Below are 14,090 nucleotides of genomic sequence, written 5' to 3'. Positions count from 1 at the left end.
GGACGAAGGGGTGGAGTGGAAACCCCAGTCCATGGACGAAGTGGGCCAGGAACACGACCCTCTCATGGGGTCCTGGAGTTGGAATGACCTGCCCGCCATCTGGTAGCCGGTGCGCTATGTCTGCGGCCAAGTATCCGGCCGCCCGAAGACTTGCGATGTTCTTCTCCTTCATGGTGGAAGCCATCCATTTGCCTCCTGCTCCAGACATGTTTAGCTGCGCGGAGAAGACTTGGACTAGGGTGTTGGAGCTCGAGGAGGCAAGAGTGGGCAGAGAAGGAAGAAGGCGTGGGTAAGAATGGGGAACTCTTATCCCTTTATAGAGGCGACGAAAGCGGTGCGCCTCCCCACTAGCCTGTTGAGAATCGCTTACTTCCCAAGCGCCACGATTGATGGCACGGGGGGATTACCCATACCCGTATTGATGAGAATCCCGTGATAAGGGGACATGATCTCTGCTTTGACAAGACGTGTCAAGGAAACCGCCTCGCAATACGCGTTGTGGCTGGTTGTGGAAAACGGTTCGAATAATGACCTGGCTGTAATGGCATATCACGTCGTCTAAAAGTTGTCAGCTGAAGTATCATTCTCTCTACGGTGGTATGTGAAGATCATTTTGCAGATCCGGACACAGCCTACGTGTTCGATAATAACCTTGGAGTATTCGGAAGGAGGAACCCGCCTTGCAATGCCGAAGACAAGACTGCACGCTAGACTCATCATCATTGAAGCCTGGTTCAGGGGCTACTGAGGGAGTCCTGGATAAGGGGGTATCCGGACAGCCGGACTATATGACATCGTCCGGACTATAGAAGCATCAAGATACAAGACTCATGACTCCGGCTCATGTCCGGATGGGATTCTCCTTTGCGTGGAAGACAAGCTTGGCGATCCGGATATTATATTTCCTTCCTTGTAACCAACTCCATGTAAACCCTAGCTCTCCGGTGTCTATATAAACCAGAGAGGATGGTCCTTAGAAGGTCGATGATAATTACAATCATACCATCATAGGCTAGCTCTTAGGGTTTAGCCTTTATGATCTCGTGGTAGATCTACTCTTGTACTACTCATATCTTCAATATTAATCAAGCAGGAAGTAGGGTTTTACCTCCATCGAGAGGGCCCGAACCTGGGTAAACATTGTGTCCCTTGCTTCTTGTTACCATCAGCCTAAGACGCACAGATCGGGACCGCCTACCCGAGATCCGCCAGTTTTGACACCGACAGGTCTCACCTGTCACTGACTGGGAGTGCCCAGTCAGCAGAGTTGACTAGTCAACTGGGCCCCGCGGGACCCAGTAGTCAGTGACTGTTTATAATAACAAGTTTTATGTAATTTATTTGAACAAATTAGTATGTGGGCCGGGTTGTCGGTGACTACTCTAATACCAATGTTTATTATTATTTTTAACTAACCTAATTAGAGGCAGGGGGCCCATACATCAGTGGGGGATTTAGTGGTTAATCCCCGTGGGGTCCACTTGTCGGTGGCCCACGGGGAATTTTGCACGGCCGGGGTGCGCCGGTGACCAAACCTACGGCGGCGACACGCCGGAGTGCGTCGGAAAAACGCGCACCGGACACCATTTTGGATGTGGCCAGATGCGTTCGAACACACACAGTAGCGCGTGTCGAACGGGGGCTCTGCCTCAACCAAATATGCTCGGGAACGGTGACGGTGATGAACTGAGGCGGCGAAATCGAGCACGGGGGGGGGGGGGGGGGGGGGGGGGGGAGGGGTTTCATAGCGGAGTTCACAGTGGAGTCGTAGGGCGTGGCAGCAAGCTCGAGGGAGGCTCGGGGTGGCCGGAGTCGAAGAGGTGGTCAACGAGGTGCGGGCCATCGGTGACGAAGCGGTCTAGCAGGGGCGACCAACATCGGTGGGGCGCACGGAGGAGCAATGGCGAGCTACAGGCGAGTGCCCACACGCGCCGGTAGGCGCCGGTCACGGCCTGGTGCGGCCATAGGAGGGGCGGGCGGCAGGGGCGTGCAGCAGAGGCGGGGCCGGCGGCCGTGCAGGTCGAAGGAGGAGGCGACGATGCGAGGGGGGTCGAAGCAGGGCAGGGAGCCGCGAGAAGGAGGCCGGCGGTGGCGGTGCTCGGCGCCGGCGGGCGGCGGCCTCTGGGAGCGGCGGCTCGGCTGTCGGGTGCCCCCTCCGCTGAGCGTGCATGCGTGTGTGTGGCGGCGCGGGTGAGGGGATGAGGGGAACGGTGGGGGATCGAGAGAGAGGGTGAATCGGGTTATGGTTAGGTGGATGAGGCCATATAGGCCATGGGGCGACTAGGCCGCTTGGTCAACTGGGCTAAGGCCCAGTCGGGGGGGGGGGGGTTGTTTTCCTTTTGTTTACATTTTGTTTTGTTTTCTGTTATGTTTGTTTATGTTTCTTTTTATTTACATTTTTATTTTAGTTTTGTTAAACGCAAAAGTTGCTGCATAATTTGAGCTACAAATTAACCCACTGCCTCAAAAGTTTGGCACATTAACAAATTAGTTCATATTCCTACAACTTTTTGGGAAGGCATTTACTTAATTGTTTTTGCTATCGTTTCTATTATTTTAGTGCATTTAAACATTTTATAAAAATGTGGTTTCTCTACCATTATTACTTATGAATTATTTGGCTCACTCCGAACATTTTAGTTTTAATATTTGAAAACTTTATTATTTGTTTGATTTTGAATTTGAATTCAAACTGGTTTCGAACTAACGCGAGATTAGCAACAGTAATCGAGGTGACATGGCATCATTAGCAGAGGTTCTTGTAGCCTAACTATCCGGACGTCACATAGATGAGGCACCAAGCCACCCACCTGACCAGCCTCCTTAGCCCTTCCTATTAGAATTGCCAACATATCAACCACAATGTTAAACAAAATAGGAGACATCAGATCACCTTGTCTCAGGCCCTTATGTGTCTAGAAACAATGACCTATGTCGTCATTCACTTTAATTCCTACACTCCCTTTTTGCATGAAAGATTCTACCTGGTGTTGCCCGGCTTCATCAAAACCTTTCATACATAAGGCCTGTTGAAGGAAAGGCCATTTGACTTTATCGTACGATTTCTCAAAATCCACCTTGAAAACAACCCCATCTAGTTTTTTCGTGTGAATCTCGTGGAGCGTTTCATGAAGGACCACAACCCTTCTAGGATGTTTCTGTCCGGCATGAAAGCAGTTTGGGAATGCTGCACCACAGAATGCATAATCTGCGTGAGCCTATTAGTCCCAACCTTGGTATTTTTTTTGAAACTAACATTAAGAAGACAGATGGGCCTGAATTGCTCAATTCTCACAACCTCTGTGTTCTTAGGAAGCAGAGTTATCATTCCAAAATTCAGGTGAAATAACTGAAGCTGCCCTGAGAATAAATCATGGAACATCGGTAACAAATCCCCCTTAATATATGCCAACATTTTTTATAAAACTCCGCCGGAAATCCATCCGGTCCTGGAGCCTTATTGTTTTTCATCTGTAAAATGGCCACAAACACCTCTTTCTCGGAAAAAGGGGCAGTTAGAATATCATTCTCATCAACAACAAGTTGAGGAACATCCTCAATCCTAGACTCATCCAGAGATACAGAATTATCCTCTGGAGGCCCAAACAACTGCTTGTAGTATTCGGTTATGTATAATTTTAGGTTTTCCTGTCCTAAAATCGTTCCTTCATCTTGTTCAAGCTAAAAGATCCTCTTCTTTCTGTGCTTGCCATTGGCGATCGTGTGAAAGAATTGAGTGTTGGCGTCCCCCTGGACAACTTTGCGAACCTTAGCCCGCAGCGCTCACTTTAATTCCTCTTCATAGAGAAGCTCTTTCAATCTCATCTCTGCCTCAAGCTTAGCATGAAGCTCCGAGGCTGGCAGAATTGTGGATTCGGCTTTTAAATCTAGGGACTGAATAAGTGTAAGAAGCCTTTCCTTTTCGACCTTATAAATCCCACTAAGATGCTTAGCCCACCCACGCAAGAAACTTCTCAAGTGCCTTATCTTATTCTGCCAACGCTCAACCGCAGTCCTACCTCCTGCATCCTTAGCCCATTCCCTGGCTACGAGATCCAAGAAGCCTTCTCGTTCAAACCAAGCCAGTTCGAACGAAAAAGAGTTATTGTTCCCCATGTGGGTTGCCTCACCAGAGTCCACAAATAAAGGCGTGTGGTCTGAAATACCATGCGAAAGTGCCTGGACCGTTATGAAGGGAAACTTCTATTCCCATTCGACGCTCGCTAGGAGTCGATCCAGCTTTTCAAACATCGGATTTGGCAACGCATTGGCCCAGGTGAATTTTCTATCTGAAAGCTCTATCTCTCTCAGATCCAAGCTTTCAATAATGTTATTAAACATGAACGACCACCTCCCATCGAAATTATCATTGTTCTTTTCCTCTCGCCTTCTAATAATGTTGAATCACCCCCAACCAGGATTGGGAGCTGCTCAGAGCCGCAAATCCGAACAAGATCTGCTAAGCACTCTGGTTTGAGTTCGGGCTGCACGGCACCATAAACCGCCACCAGAGCCCAATTAAACCCATCGGCCTTCGACCACACCCGAAACTTAACTGCGAAATCTCCCATCACCACTCTTCGGACTTCGAGCGAATCGCATCTAACTCCGAGTAAGATCCCACCCGATCTTCCTCTCGGAGGTAGACAATGCCAATCAAAATTGGTACCTCCCAATAAAGTACTGAGAAACTAGGCAAAAAATTATCTCTACCAGTTTTCGATAATGCAAAAAAATCAGCCTATGCTCGATAGACGCATCTGCAAGAAACCTTCTTTTAGCAAAGTCTTTCAGACCTCTACTATTCCAAAAGATTCTTTTCATATTTCGTCATGAATTTTTTTAGTAGTACGGATCCTAGCACTCCTACGCACTGCCGAAGCCGGGTAAATCTTCCGCTTCCACTTGCCTTTAGGTTTGTTCTAATCCTCCAGCCGGTCCTCACAACCAGGCTCTGTGGACCTAACTACTGCAGCCTCAAAAGTGTCATCCTCTTCCTCAGACTCAGGAAGGGATGGTGCAAGATCCGCACAAAAATTATCGAGCACCCTGACCCCCAATGCATCAATATCGGAACCATTCATGGGTTTAACCGCTGCTAAGTTTCGAATCATTTCTAAAGCACGTCCCGCTTCCAAATCCAGGATATCATTAACAGAATTTGAAATTTCACTATCATTGCTACCTAGTGAAACTCCTAATTAATTGGCTTGCATTATTAATAATCTCATTATTAGAAAAATGCAGAATGCAATTAGAGTTATTGACCGACATACCAGTAGTGACCTCAATTGCACGAAGCTTGGCCGCCCTCATGGCGCACCGCTGCTGCATGTCATCAACCTCCGGATGATTCTGGAGATGGCAGCTCATATGTCGCCCCGCAGAGATCGGAACTGGAATCCCTCCAAACGCAATAACCTCCTCTCGAGTGACCCTTCTCGGAGTGTGGCCTCCGGCCTCACCCCCAACACCCAGGAAGGCTGCCCCCATCGAAGAAATAACAGGAGCAGCTGAAAGCGGTGGCGGGGAACTCCAGGGCACCACCGATGTCAGCCGCGCACCGCGACACTGAGGCGCAAGCGTGCCGGGGGAGGGAAGTGCATGGGCCGCCTGCCCGTACTCCCCACCCACCCCGCCCCTCTGGCTAGAGGGACTCGTCGGCGCCACAAGTGGTGCGGCCACCCTAGGCTCCACAAGGGAAGAGGGAGCCGAGGCCACCTGCCCCGAGCTCCCTCCTGTAAGCTGAGCCGCCAACTTAGGCTCCGTCAGCGCGATAGGAGAAGAAGGCGCCGAGGCCACCTGCCCAGGAGCCCCTCCCCTAGGTACAACCTCCAAACTCGGCACTGTGGCCCGAGGTGAGACAACGGGTGGAGCAGGAGAAAGAGTGGCCACCTGCCCAAGCTCCTCCCCCCTCCCTTGACCGAGGTCGTCGAGCCCCCGAGAACGGAACTATCAGCATCCTCAAAATCCAGGGTAGGTAACATGGGCTCAAACACATCGTCGGACTCCATCCGTTCACTCCAGAGTCTGGGAGACACCGAAGCAGGCTCAAATGACCCAAATCTCAGAGAAGTCATTGGCATCGAAGAGGGTGGTGCCGTCCCATCCCCGAGCATCTGAGAAACGGATCCCGATCCGTTGGACAACTCTCGTCCAACATCATCGACTGGTGCCTCCTTAGCACCCGAGCTGTGATCTCCCTCGTGCATGTCTACATCAGTCCCATTGATAGCCTCAGCGAACAGATCATCATCCACAAACTCAATCTTGAAGTTGTAAATCTGGCCCCTATATGTCCACTTGACCACATCAGGCACGAACTCAATATCCAAAACACTCACCAGCAGTCGGGCTACCCCGTGAGCTCGGGTAAAAGCCATATCCACTCTCTTAGTTTTCCCCACCACAATGCCCAAGCTAGCCACGACCCAAGCATCCTACATCGGCTTCGAGGGAGCCCCGGAAAAACGTAACCATACCTGAGTAAGAGGCTTGCCCTGAGGCTCGACCTTCTTCCACTCGTGGAACTCCAGGATACATTCTGTGCCAGGTACTCTGCACAACCTAAAACTCAAAAGTCTCTGCAAATCCTCAACCGAAGGGAAATCAACATTAAACATGTTGGCCTTAAGACTAACGAGCTCCCACTAGAAGTCACCTGGAGCTAACTCCTTAAGCCTCTGCACAATTTGAGTCTTAGAGACATCTCCTTTGGTAACTTTCACCACCCTAGTGGTCATACTCTGGGTCTCCTCTGGTATCTCCCTCGCACTAGGAGACTCAAAGAACGTCAGCTCAGCACAGTACACTCCATACATAGTAAGAGACGGCATCTGATCACGGAAAATCGGGCATTCCCCCGTATCATGTGCCGGCTTGCCACAAGTATCACAAAGTTCAACCACACATTCAGCAATAAAGTGACCCTTCTCTCCACAACGATAGCACACCATTTTCTCCTTCTTGCGCGCCCAATTGGATGCTCTATCCGAGTCAGCCCTATCTGCTGCCTCCACCGAGGCCGACGTCGTGGTCTCAGTCCCAGGTATCTCAGCATTGGCGAGCGCCGTCACCACATCCATAGCCTGACCGGACAGTTGCGGCATCTCGGCAGCCCCGGCGGCGGCCGTCTGCTCGACGACAACAGGCGGAGGAAGCTGCCTGTGACGGAAATGACCACCTCGACCACCACAATGACCACGGTATCCACCCCACTGCCGATAGTCAGGGCCAGAAGCCCCCTTAACAAAACCACCCGGAGGACCGAGAAAAGGTCTCTCCGCTGTACCATCACTCTGCCAAGCATATCCGCGGCCAGCACCCGTCGACGACGAACCACGGTGTTGGCCATCACCATACGCATTGTAACCATCGTCACCCCATTGTCCCCGGGGCGGTCCGGAAGCACCTCCAGCACCCACGTTTTGAGGCGGCGGTGCATGCGTCTGCACCGGCCCAGGCCATTTCTACGATGGCCTCGCGACGTATTAAAAATAAAAGAGGATCTTGGGTGGCATCTTAGTTTTCTTTTCTGTATTCTTTTTGTGTGCGAAGGGGTTCTAGGCCATAGATGGTTCCTCCCATCGGCTTAAGAGAGGAACCATCTATGGCCTAGCAATACGATGGTCATTGAGCGGCCTCTTTGCCTAATTGAGAAGCTTGAGAGGAACTTTCTTGGGGGGGGGGGGTTCTAAACTAGCCAATGATGGGAGGTGTCTTGTGCGTTCGACCGATGTGTGTCGGCCAATGGAGTTAGGCGGGCTTGACATTCATTATATCAGAGCCTAAAGCAATGCCTGAAGCTTCGTTGGCGGTGGCAACCCTAGATGGAACCTAACAATCCGAGGCATGGGATCACCCTCCCCTGTTGATGATGCAACTTAAAGCATCTGAAACACTTACATGAATATAGGCGATGGCATGCTTACAAAACTTTGGTATGATCGGTGGCTCTTGGAGATGCCTTTTTTGCAAGCCAAACCTTCTACAGTGTTTTACCAAAAGTAATATAGGTTGATGCTCTTGAAGATGATTCCTGGTTGAAGTTCATGAAAAATTATCTCCCTCAGAATTCCCTTCATGAATCCACAAATGTTATCAAAAGGCTGCTCTGTAGTCTTCTGCCTAGAACAATTGATACATTGACTTGGTGATGGACTAAAAGAGGGATTTATTCGAAGAAATTTGCATGAATATTTCAGTTAACCCTGCACTCGATTGACTTCAGCAACCTTATCCGGTTCATCTTTGCTCTGCTTAAATGCAAGATTTTTACCTAGACAAGGGAAGAGCTTAACTGCTGACAATCTTGAGAAAAGGGTTTGACCACGTTGTAGTTGTTGTCAACTTTGTTTCAACAGGAGAGAAACAACTTGCCATTTACCCGTCTCGTGTCAGTTTTCTATTGGACCGTGGAAGATGTTGGCTAGGGTGGTTTGCAGGCGAGGCAGACACCTTACTTTGCTACCTCTTCTCTCACAGATTGGTGGCATGCGAGGATAATTCCTTCTCAAAAGTTGCTTCCATGTACCTCAATTCATTGGTCATTCTCATTTCTTGTTTCCTTTTGAAAGAACGACTGGCCGGATTTTCAATACAAGATACCGGTTGGTGGATAAGTTGTGTAAGCTAATTATTGATGAATCATGCCTCTGGGCTAGAACAAGGTGTCCCTTAGTGGCTATTGAGATGACGAATGCAGAAGACCAGGGTTGAACCTTCCCTAACCCCGACAATCAATTGGCTATGTGTGTGGTCCTATCTTCGGTGGGAGGAGAACCGGGCATGCATGGACTCCAGGTGCAACCGCTGGGAAATGGTCACTCAGGTTACAAAAATTTAATTAGATTAGTGACACATGAGGCATCATGATCATGTGTTGTTTTCGATTGTTTCAATCTTGTTATAGGTTTAATTGATCTTGTCCTCTCTTGAATTATTAAAAACTATGTGGTAGTAGAATGATGCGTACATCTATCAGTGCAGGACCTGGGTTTTCTACCCTCTTTTCGAAAGAAAGAAAAATCTATTTATGTGACACGTTAGCACAAATTGTTTAATCATTTCACTGTAAGATACGATAAGTAAGCATCCCACCAGGCGTGGGATGAAAACAGGCCATCAAATATGGCTCGCGAATATGATCTTGGCTTTAATCTTCCAATAATTACAAGATATGCTTGTTAATTTGGAGATATATACAAGATGCTTGGAAATTTGGCGAGGATGCTTGGAAATTTACATTCCCGCCAGGCACCGAAATTGGGTTGGAATCACTAGGTGCTTCGAAATTTACAAGATGCTTGGAAATTTGGAGATATATACGGACCTTAGGTTTGAACGACTAGATGCTTGACCAGATATAAAGTTTAGAGCATATATCCATCAGCTACCATACCAAGCACAAATGCTATGGCTCCCATCCTCGCCACGGCGCCTATAAAACCCTACCTCCCAAGGCTGCCACATACAGCAGAGCACAAAGCAACTAGCAAGACAAAAACACAAGCTAGCCGTAGTAGTAAGAGCAAGTAGCCAGGAGCCCAAGCAAGCAAGCAGCCATGTCCATCGTCAAGCGTGCTTTGGGCTTCGGTGGCGGCTACGGCCAGAGCCAGAGCAAGCCCGTGATAAGCTACCACACCCAGAACTCCGACTCCGTGACCACCGTCGTGACGGAGATCAGCCACATGAGCCTCAACGGTAAGCAGGCCGCGTACAACGGGAGCGACGTCGGAGGCTTCGACGCCCTCGTCTGTGACAACGCCGCGCAGAAGCACGGCGGCTACAGCGAGCAGAAGGCGTCGTCGTACCAGCATGAGAGCGGCGCCGGAGGGTACAGCGCTCACCACCACGAAAGCTCCGTGCAGAAGCACGGTGGCTACGGCGGGCAGAAGACGTCGTCGTATCAGCATGGAGGCTACGACGCTGCCAGCCACGACAGCACCGGCGCAACGCAGAAGTATGCCTACGGTGAGCAGAAGGCTTACCAGCATTATGGGGCTGAGGCCCACCATGACAGCTCGGCGCAGAAGCATGGCTATGGCGAGCAGAAGGCGTACGGTGGTCACCACCAGGACAGCAAGGTCCAGAAGAGCGGCTACGGCGGCGAGCATACGGCGTACCAGCATGAAGGCAATCTCAAGGGGTACACCGCTCTCCATCAGGACAGCAAGGTCCAGAAGCACGGCTACGGCGGCGAGCAGAAGGCGTACGTCGACAGCACGGTCCAGAAGCACGGCTACGGCGGCGAGCAGAAGGCGTACGTCGACAGCACGGTCCAGAAGCACGGCTACAACGAGCACAAGGCGTACGAGCATGGGAGCGCCGCCGCCGCCCTCCACCACGACAGCTACGGCGTCGTGAAGAAGCACGACTACGGAGGCGAGCAGTACCAGCATGGCGCTGCAGCGGGAGGATACGACGGCGTCCACCACGACAGCTCGGTGCAGAAGCACGGCTACGGGGAGAAGGCATACCAGCACGGGAGCGACGCCGGAGGGTACGGCGGTGTCCACCACGGCAGCGCGACGCAGAAGCACGGCTACGGCGCTGGGCAAAAGGCTTACGCGCACGATGCTGATGCCGGAGGATACGACGCTGCTTTCCACCACGGCGGCGCGAAGCAGACGAAGCACGGCTACGGCGGCCGGCAGATGGCTTACCAGCACGGTGCCGACGCCGGAGGGTACGGAGGGTACACCAGTAACACCACTTTCTACCACGGCGGTGTGGCGCAGAACGCGTCGTACCAGCAAGGGTGCGCCACCGGCGTCGCCGGGTACGACACGCTCGTCCAGAAGCAGCACGGGGCCTCCGGCGGCCTGCAAAATGCGTACCCGCAGCAAGGGTGCGGCGTCGGCGGCGTCGCAGGGTATGATGCTCTTACCCAACGCCGTGAGAGAGAGAAGCAGCGGTTCAACCACGGGTGTGAGAGTGACGAAGAGAGCGAGGAGGAGAGCGACTGCGAAGAGGAGGTGGTGGGCCTTGCGGCGCCCGGCGGCACGCAGTACTACGCGGCGTACGAGCGCCACCAGCAGCTCGGCGGCGGCGGCTATGGCGGCGGGTGCGCACAGCCCAAGAATCACAGCTACTACTGAGCTCCTGCGTGGTGCCCACCTCCGACTACCAGCGTGATACAATCCTACCTACAGTGATACTTATCTGCTCATGCTCCTGCATGTGTGTATGCATGCCAGTATTTGGTGGACCTTTGCATTGCAAAAGTGTCTAAATAAGATGTATTTCCAACTCATATCCTGCATCCACCATAAGTGGCATCGGTACAATAATTTACTTTACACAAGTTTGATTATTAGCATGCGCCTCACTTTGCAACATGCTCTTGATGGTCGTCGTTTTTTTTTTCGAGAGTATGGAAATGGCGTACCATACAGAGAGAACAAATTACAAGAAGCCAAACTAGGATGCGAACATCTCATTTGGCCGAACCTCACACCTGCACCAACTAAAAAAAACCTAGCTAACCTCTCACAAAAGGGTCTAGACCACCTACACCGAGGCCGGCAAGCCTCCACTCGTTGATCTCATCGAACACCTGGATCACAAGTCGTTCAGGTGTTTTTTGTTCTGCTGTTCGGTTGAACACCCTAGTGTTTCTTTGCTTCCAGAGCGCCCATGCGGTCCATATCACAAAGGAGTTAAACCCTCGCAAAACTCTGCCCGAAAACCCCCTCCTCCCATCGAGCCACCAATCCTTGAATGTAGTGAGTGTAGTGGGAGGCACGATGTTCAGATTAAGCCCCTCGAAACAGCGGTGCCAAACTTCTCTCGCATAGACACAACGGGCAAGGATGTGATCGACGTTGTCTTGCTCCTGCAGGCAAGTGTAACATGCTGAAGGCTCATCCTGGAGGCCATGTCTGGCTCGCCTGTCCAAGGTCCACAACCTTGGAGGCCGTGTCTGGCTTGCCTGTCCAAGGTCCACAGCCTGTACTACACCATGAACCATGCGAAAATCTTGCACCGCAGAGGTGCCCAACTCCTCCAGATACACGCCGCCGTAGGCGATATCACCAACCCCATGGACAGTCTCTGGTGGACCGATTTGGCTGTGTACTTTCTAGACACGTCTGCTGGCCAGAGAAACTGGTCATGCAAGAGCTCGTTGCACGGCATGGTGGTGATCGAGGCAAACATATTGGCAATCTGCATGTGCAACGTGAAGGTGATGTCGCCCTCCACATCCCATGACCATTCGTTATCGATCAAAGCTTGCTGAACCATCCTGCCGTTGCGCGCCCTGGTGCTTACCAACAACAGAACAGCGGGCGCGATCTCGCCCACTGTAAATCCGTGTATCCACCTATCCTTCCAGAATAGGACTCTATCCCCAACTCCCAACATAATCTTGACGAGTCTGTTAAACACGAGCTTGGCCTCCTTATCTTCTACCATAGGTATGCCCTGGCATGGCCTGTTGAGATCCGATCTACGTAACCACTCCCACCTGACGCGCAAGGCGAAGGCCTGCAACTGTAGGTCTTTCACTCCCATCCCACCAAGAGAAATTGGGCGGCACACCTTGTCCCAAGCTACCGAGCACACTCCACCATTGACCTTCTCCTTCCCAGCCCAAAAGAACGCCCACATCCATGTTTCAATCTGCTCGAACACCCATAATAGTGCATCGAGTACCTGTAGCTGATGGATTGGTCTCGCGGAGATCACTAATTTAGCTAAGATCAACCATCCAAAACTCCGAATGAGGCCATGCTACCAGGCTGGGATGATTTTTCTCACTTGGTCCAACAGCGGTTGCCAATCCGCTCTCGTCAATTTCTTGATGGCCAGTGGGATGCCAAGATACCGACATGGGAATTCACTCAAACTGCAGTTTAGGATGTCGCTAACTCTTGCTACATCCTCTTCCGTGCCCCTGATGAGCGTGGTCGCCGATTTGTTGTACTTGATTCTCAAACCCGAGGCACCGCCAAAGATCTCTAACAGCTCTCTGCTGCAAAACAAGTCTGCCAGCTCCGGCTTGATAAACATAGCCACATCGTCAGCATAGATGGAAAACCGCTATAACGGAGTGATTCTTGAAACAAGCTCAGGGTCCCTTTGGCCGTGGCTTTGCACATGATTGCAGATAGAGCATCCATGGTGATCAAAAATAGCAGGGGGAGATCGGGTCCCCCTGCCGCAACCCTTTTGCGTGCAAAATTGATCTTCCCGAAACTCCATTCACTATGATTTTGGTGCTCACCATGGCTAGGAGTGTGGACACCTAGTATAGCCATTTACTGCCGAATCCTCGCGCCCTCAACACCTCCATGAGGAATGGCAGGAAAGAGAGTCAAAGGCCTTAGAGATATCAAGTTTGAGGAAGACGCTTGGAACTTTGTAATTGACGGTGTTAGGACCAAGAGTATATCGACTAGAGGGGGGTGAATGGGAGATTCAAACATTCTTGTGAATGCTTTGAACAGATCCCAAACACAGCAGCGTAAATAAGATTCCGAAGATACGAACTCAATCAAGCTTACTATTGAGGAACAAAATCTTTGATGTAGGATGCAATAATGGTTCATGCGTAATATATAACAGGCTTGATGGTGACGATGGTAATGCTATACGCCAACAAAAGTAATATCATTACACAGAGCTAGAGCAGAACTGCGATGGATAACTACGAAGACAAACAATACAGATAGAATAGATCACAACACAGAGGAAAACAATAAAACTGAGATAGCTTGACAGAAAGATGGAGGTGCAACAATGTGATCAGCGAATGATAATAGACACAGCGAGAGGGAACTGAATGATATGCAACAGAAGATAACTGATCAGATAACTATCATCACAGAGAACATAAGAGAGCTGCTGAAAGTAATGCAGTGAAGTAAATTGGAACCAGTGGCGCTCGATGGCGACAGAGAGATTTGGTAGACCGGTTCACCCTTCTGCCAAAGGGCTACATCTGGTTGGAGGGGCTGTGACTTAATACGGAAGATAAACTCTCTTCACCCTATTCTCCTTCAACTCAAAGCTGATCAAATTTCAGTTGATTTCACTCTTGGTAGATACTTGTCAGCGATCTCCCAACCTTCGGTTGACCTTCGCGA

General features: G+C 50.7%; 1 protein-coding gene across 2 annotated transcripts; it reads left to right on the top strand.

Annotated features, from left to right (window-relative positions):
• Positions 1–9,461: 9,461 nt before the first annotated feature.
• Positions 9,462–11,314, top strand: LOC123071896 (hornerin). Of its 2 annotated transcripts, XM_044495468.1 has the most exons (2): positions 9,462–10,208; positions 10,260–11,314. In XM_044495468.1, exons 1-2 carry the CDS (start codon positions 9,564–9,566, stop codon positions 11,097–11,099), a joined length of 1,485 nt encoding a protein of 494 aa, XP_044351403.1. In that variant the 5' UTR covers positions 9,462–9,563; the 3' UTR covers positions 11,100–11,314. The 2 variants fall into 2 exon arrangements, with proteins under 2 accessions (XP_044351403.1, XP_044351402.1); XM_044495467.1 differs by having other exon boundaries at positions 9,462–11,314.
• The last annotated feature ends 2,776 nt before the right edge of the window (positions 11,315–14,090 follow it).

The sequence above is a fragment of the Triticum aestivum genome, chromosome 3B, assembly GCF_018294505.1.
Source record: "Triticum aestivum cultivar Chinese Spring chromosome 3B, IWGSC CS RefSeq v2.1, whole genome shotgun sequence".
In the NCBI taxonomy this organism is placed as follows: Eukaryota; Viridiplantae; Streptophyta; class Magnoliopsida; order Poales; family Poaceae; genus Triticum; species Triticum aestivum.
Note: the sequence above shows the minus strand (reverse complement) of the source record. Positions and strands in the feature narration are given on the sequence as shown.

What these genes read in the sequence shown, in the direction of transcription:
- LOC123071896 (XM_044495467.1), top strand. Translation starts at nt 9,564, where the DNA reads ATGTCCATCGTCAAGCGTGCTTTGGGCTTCGGTGGCGGCTACGGCCAG.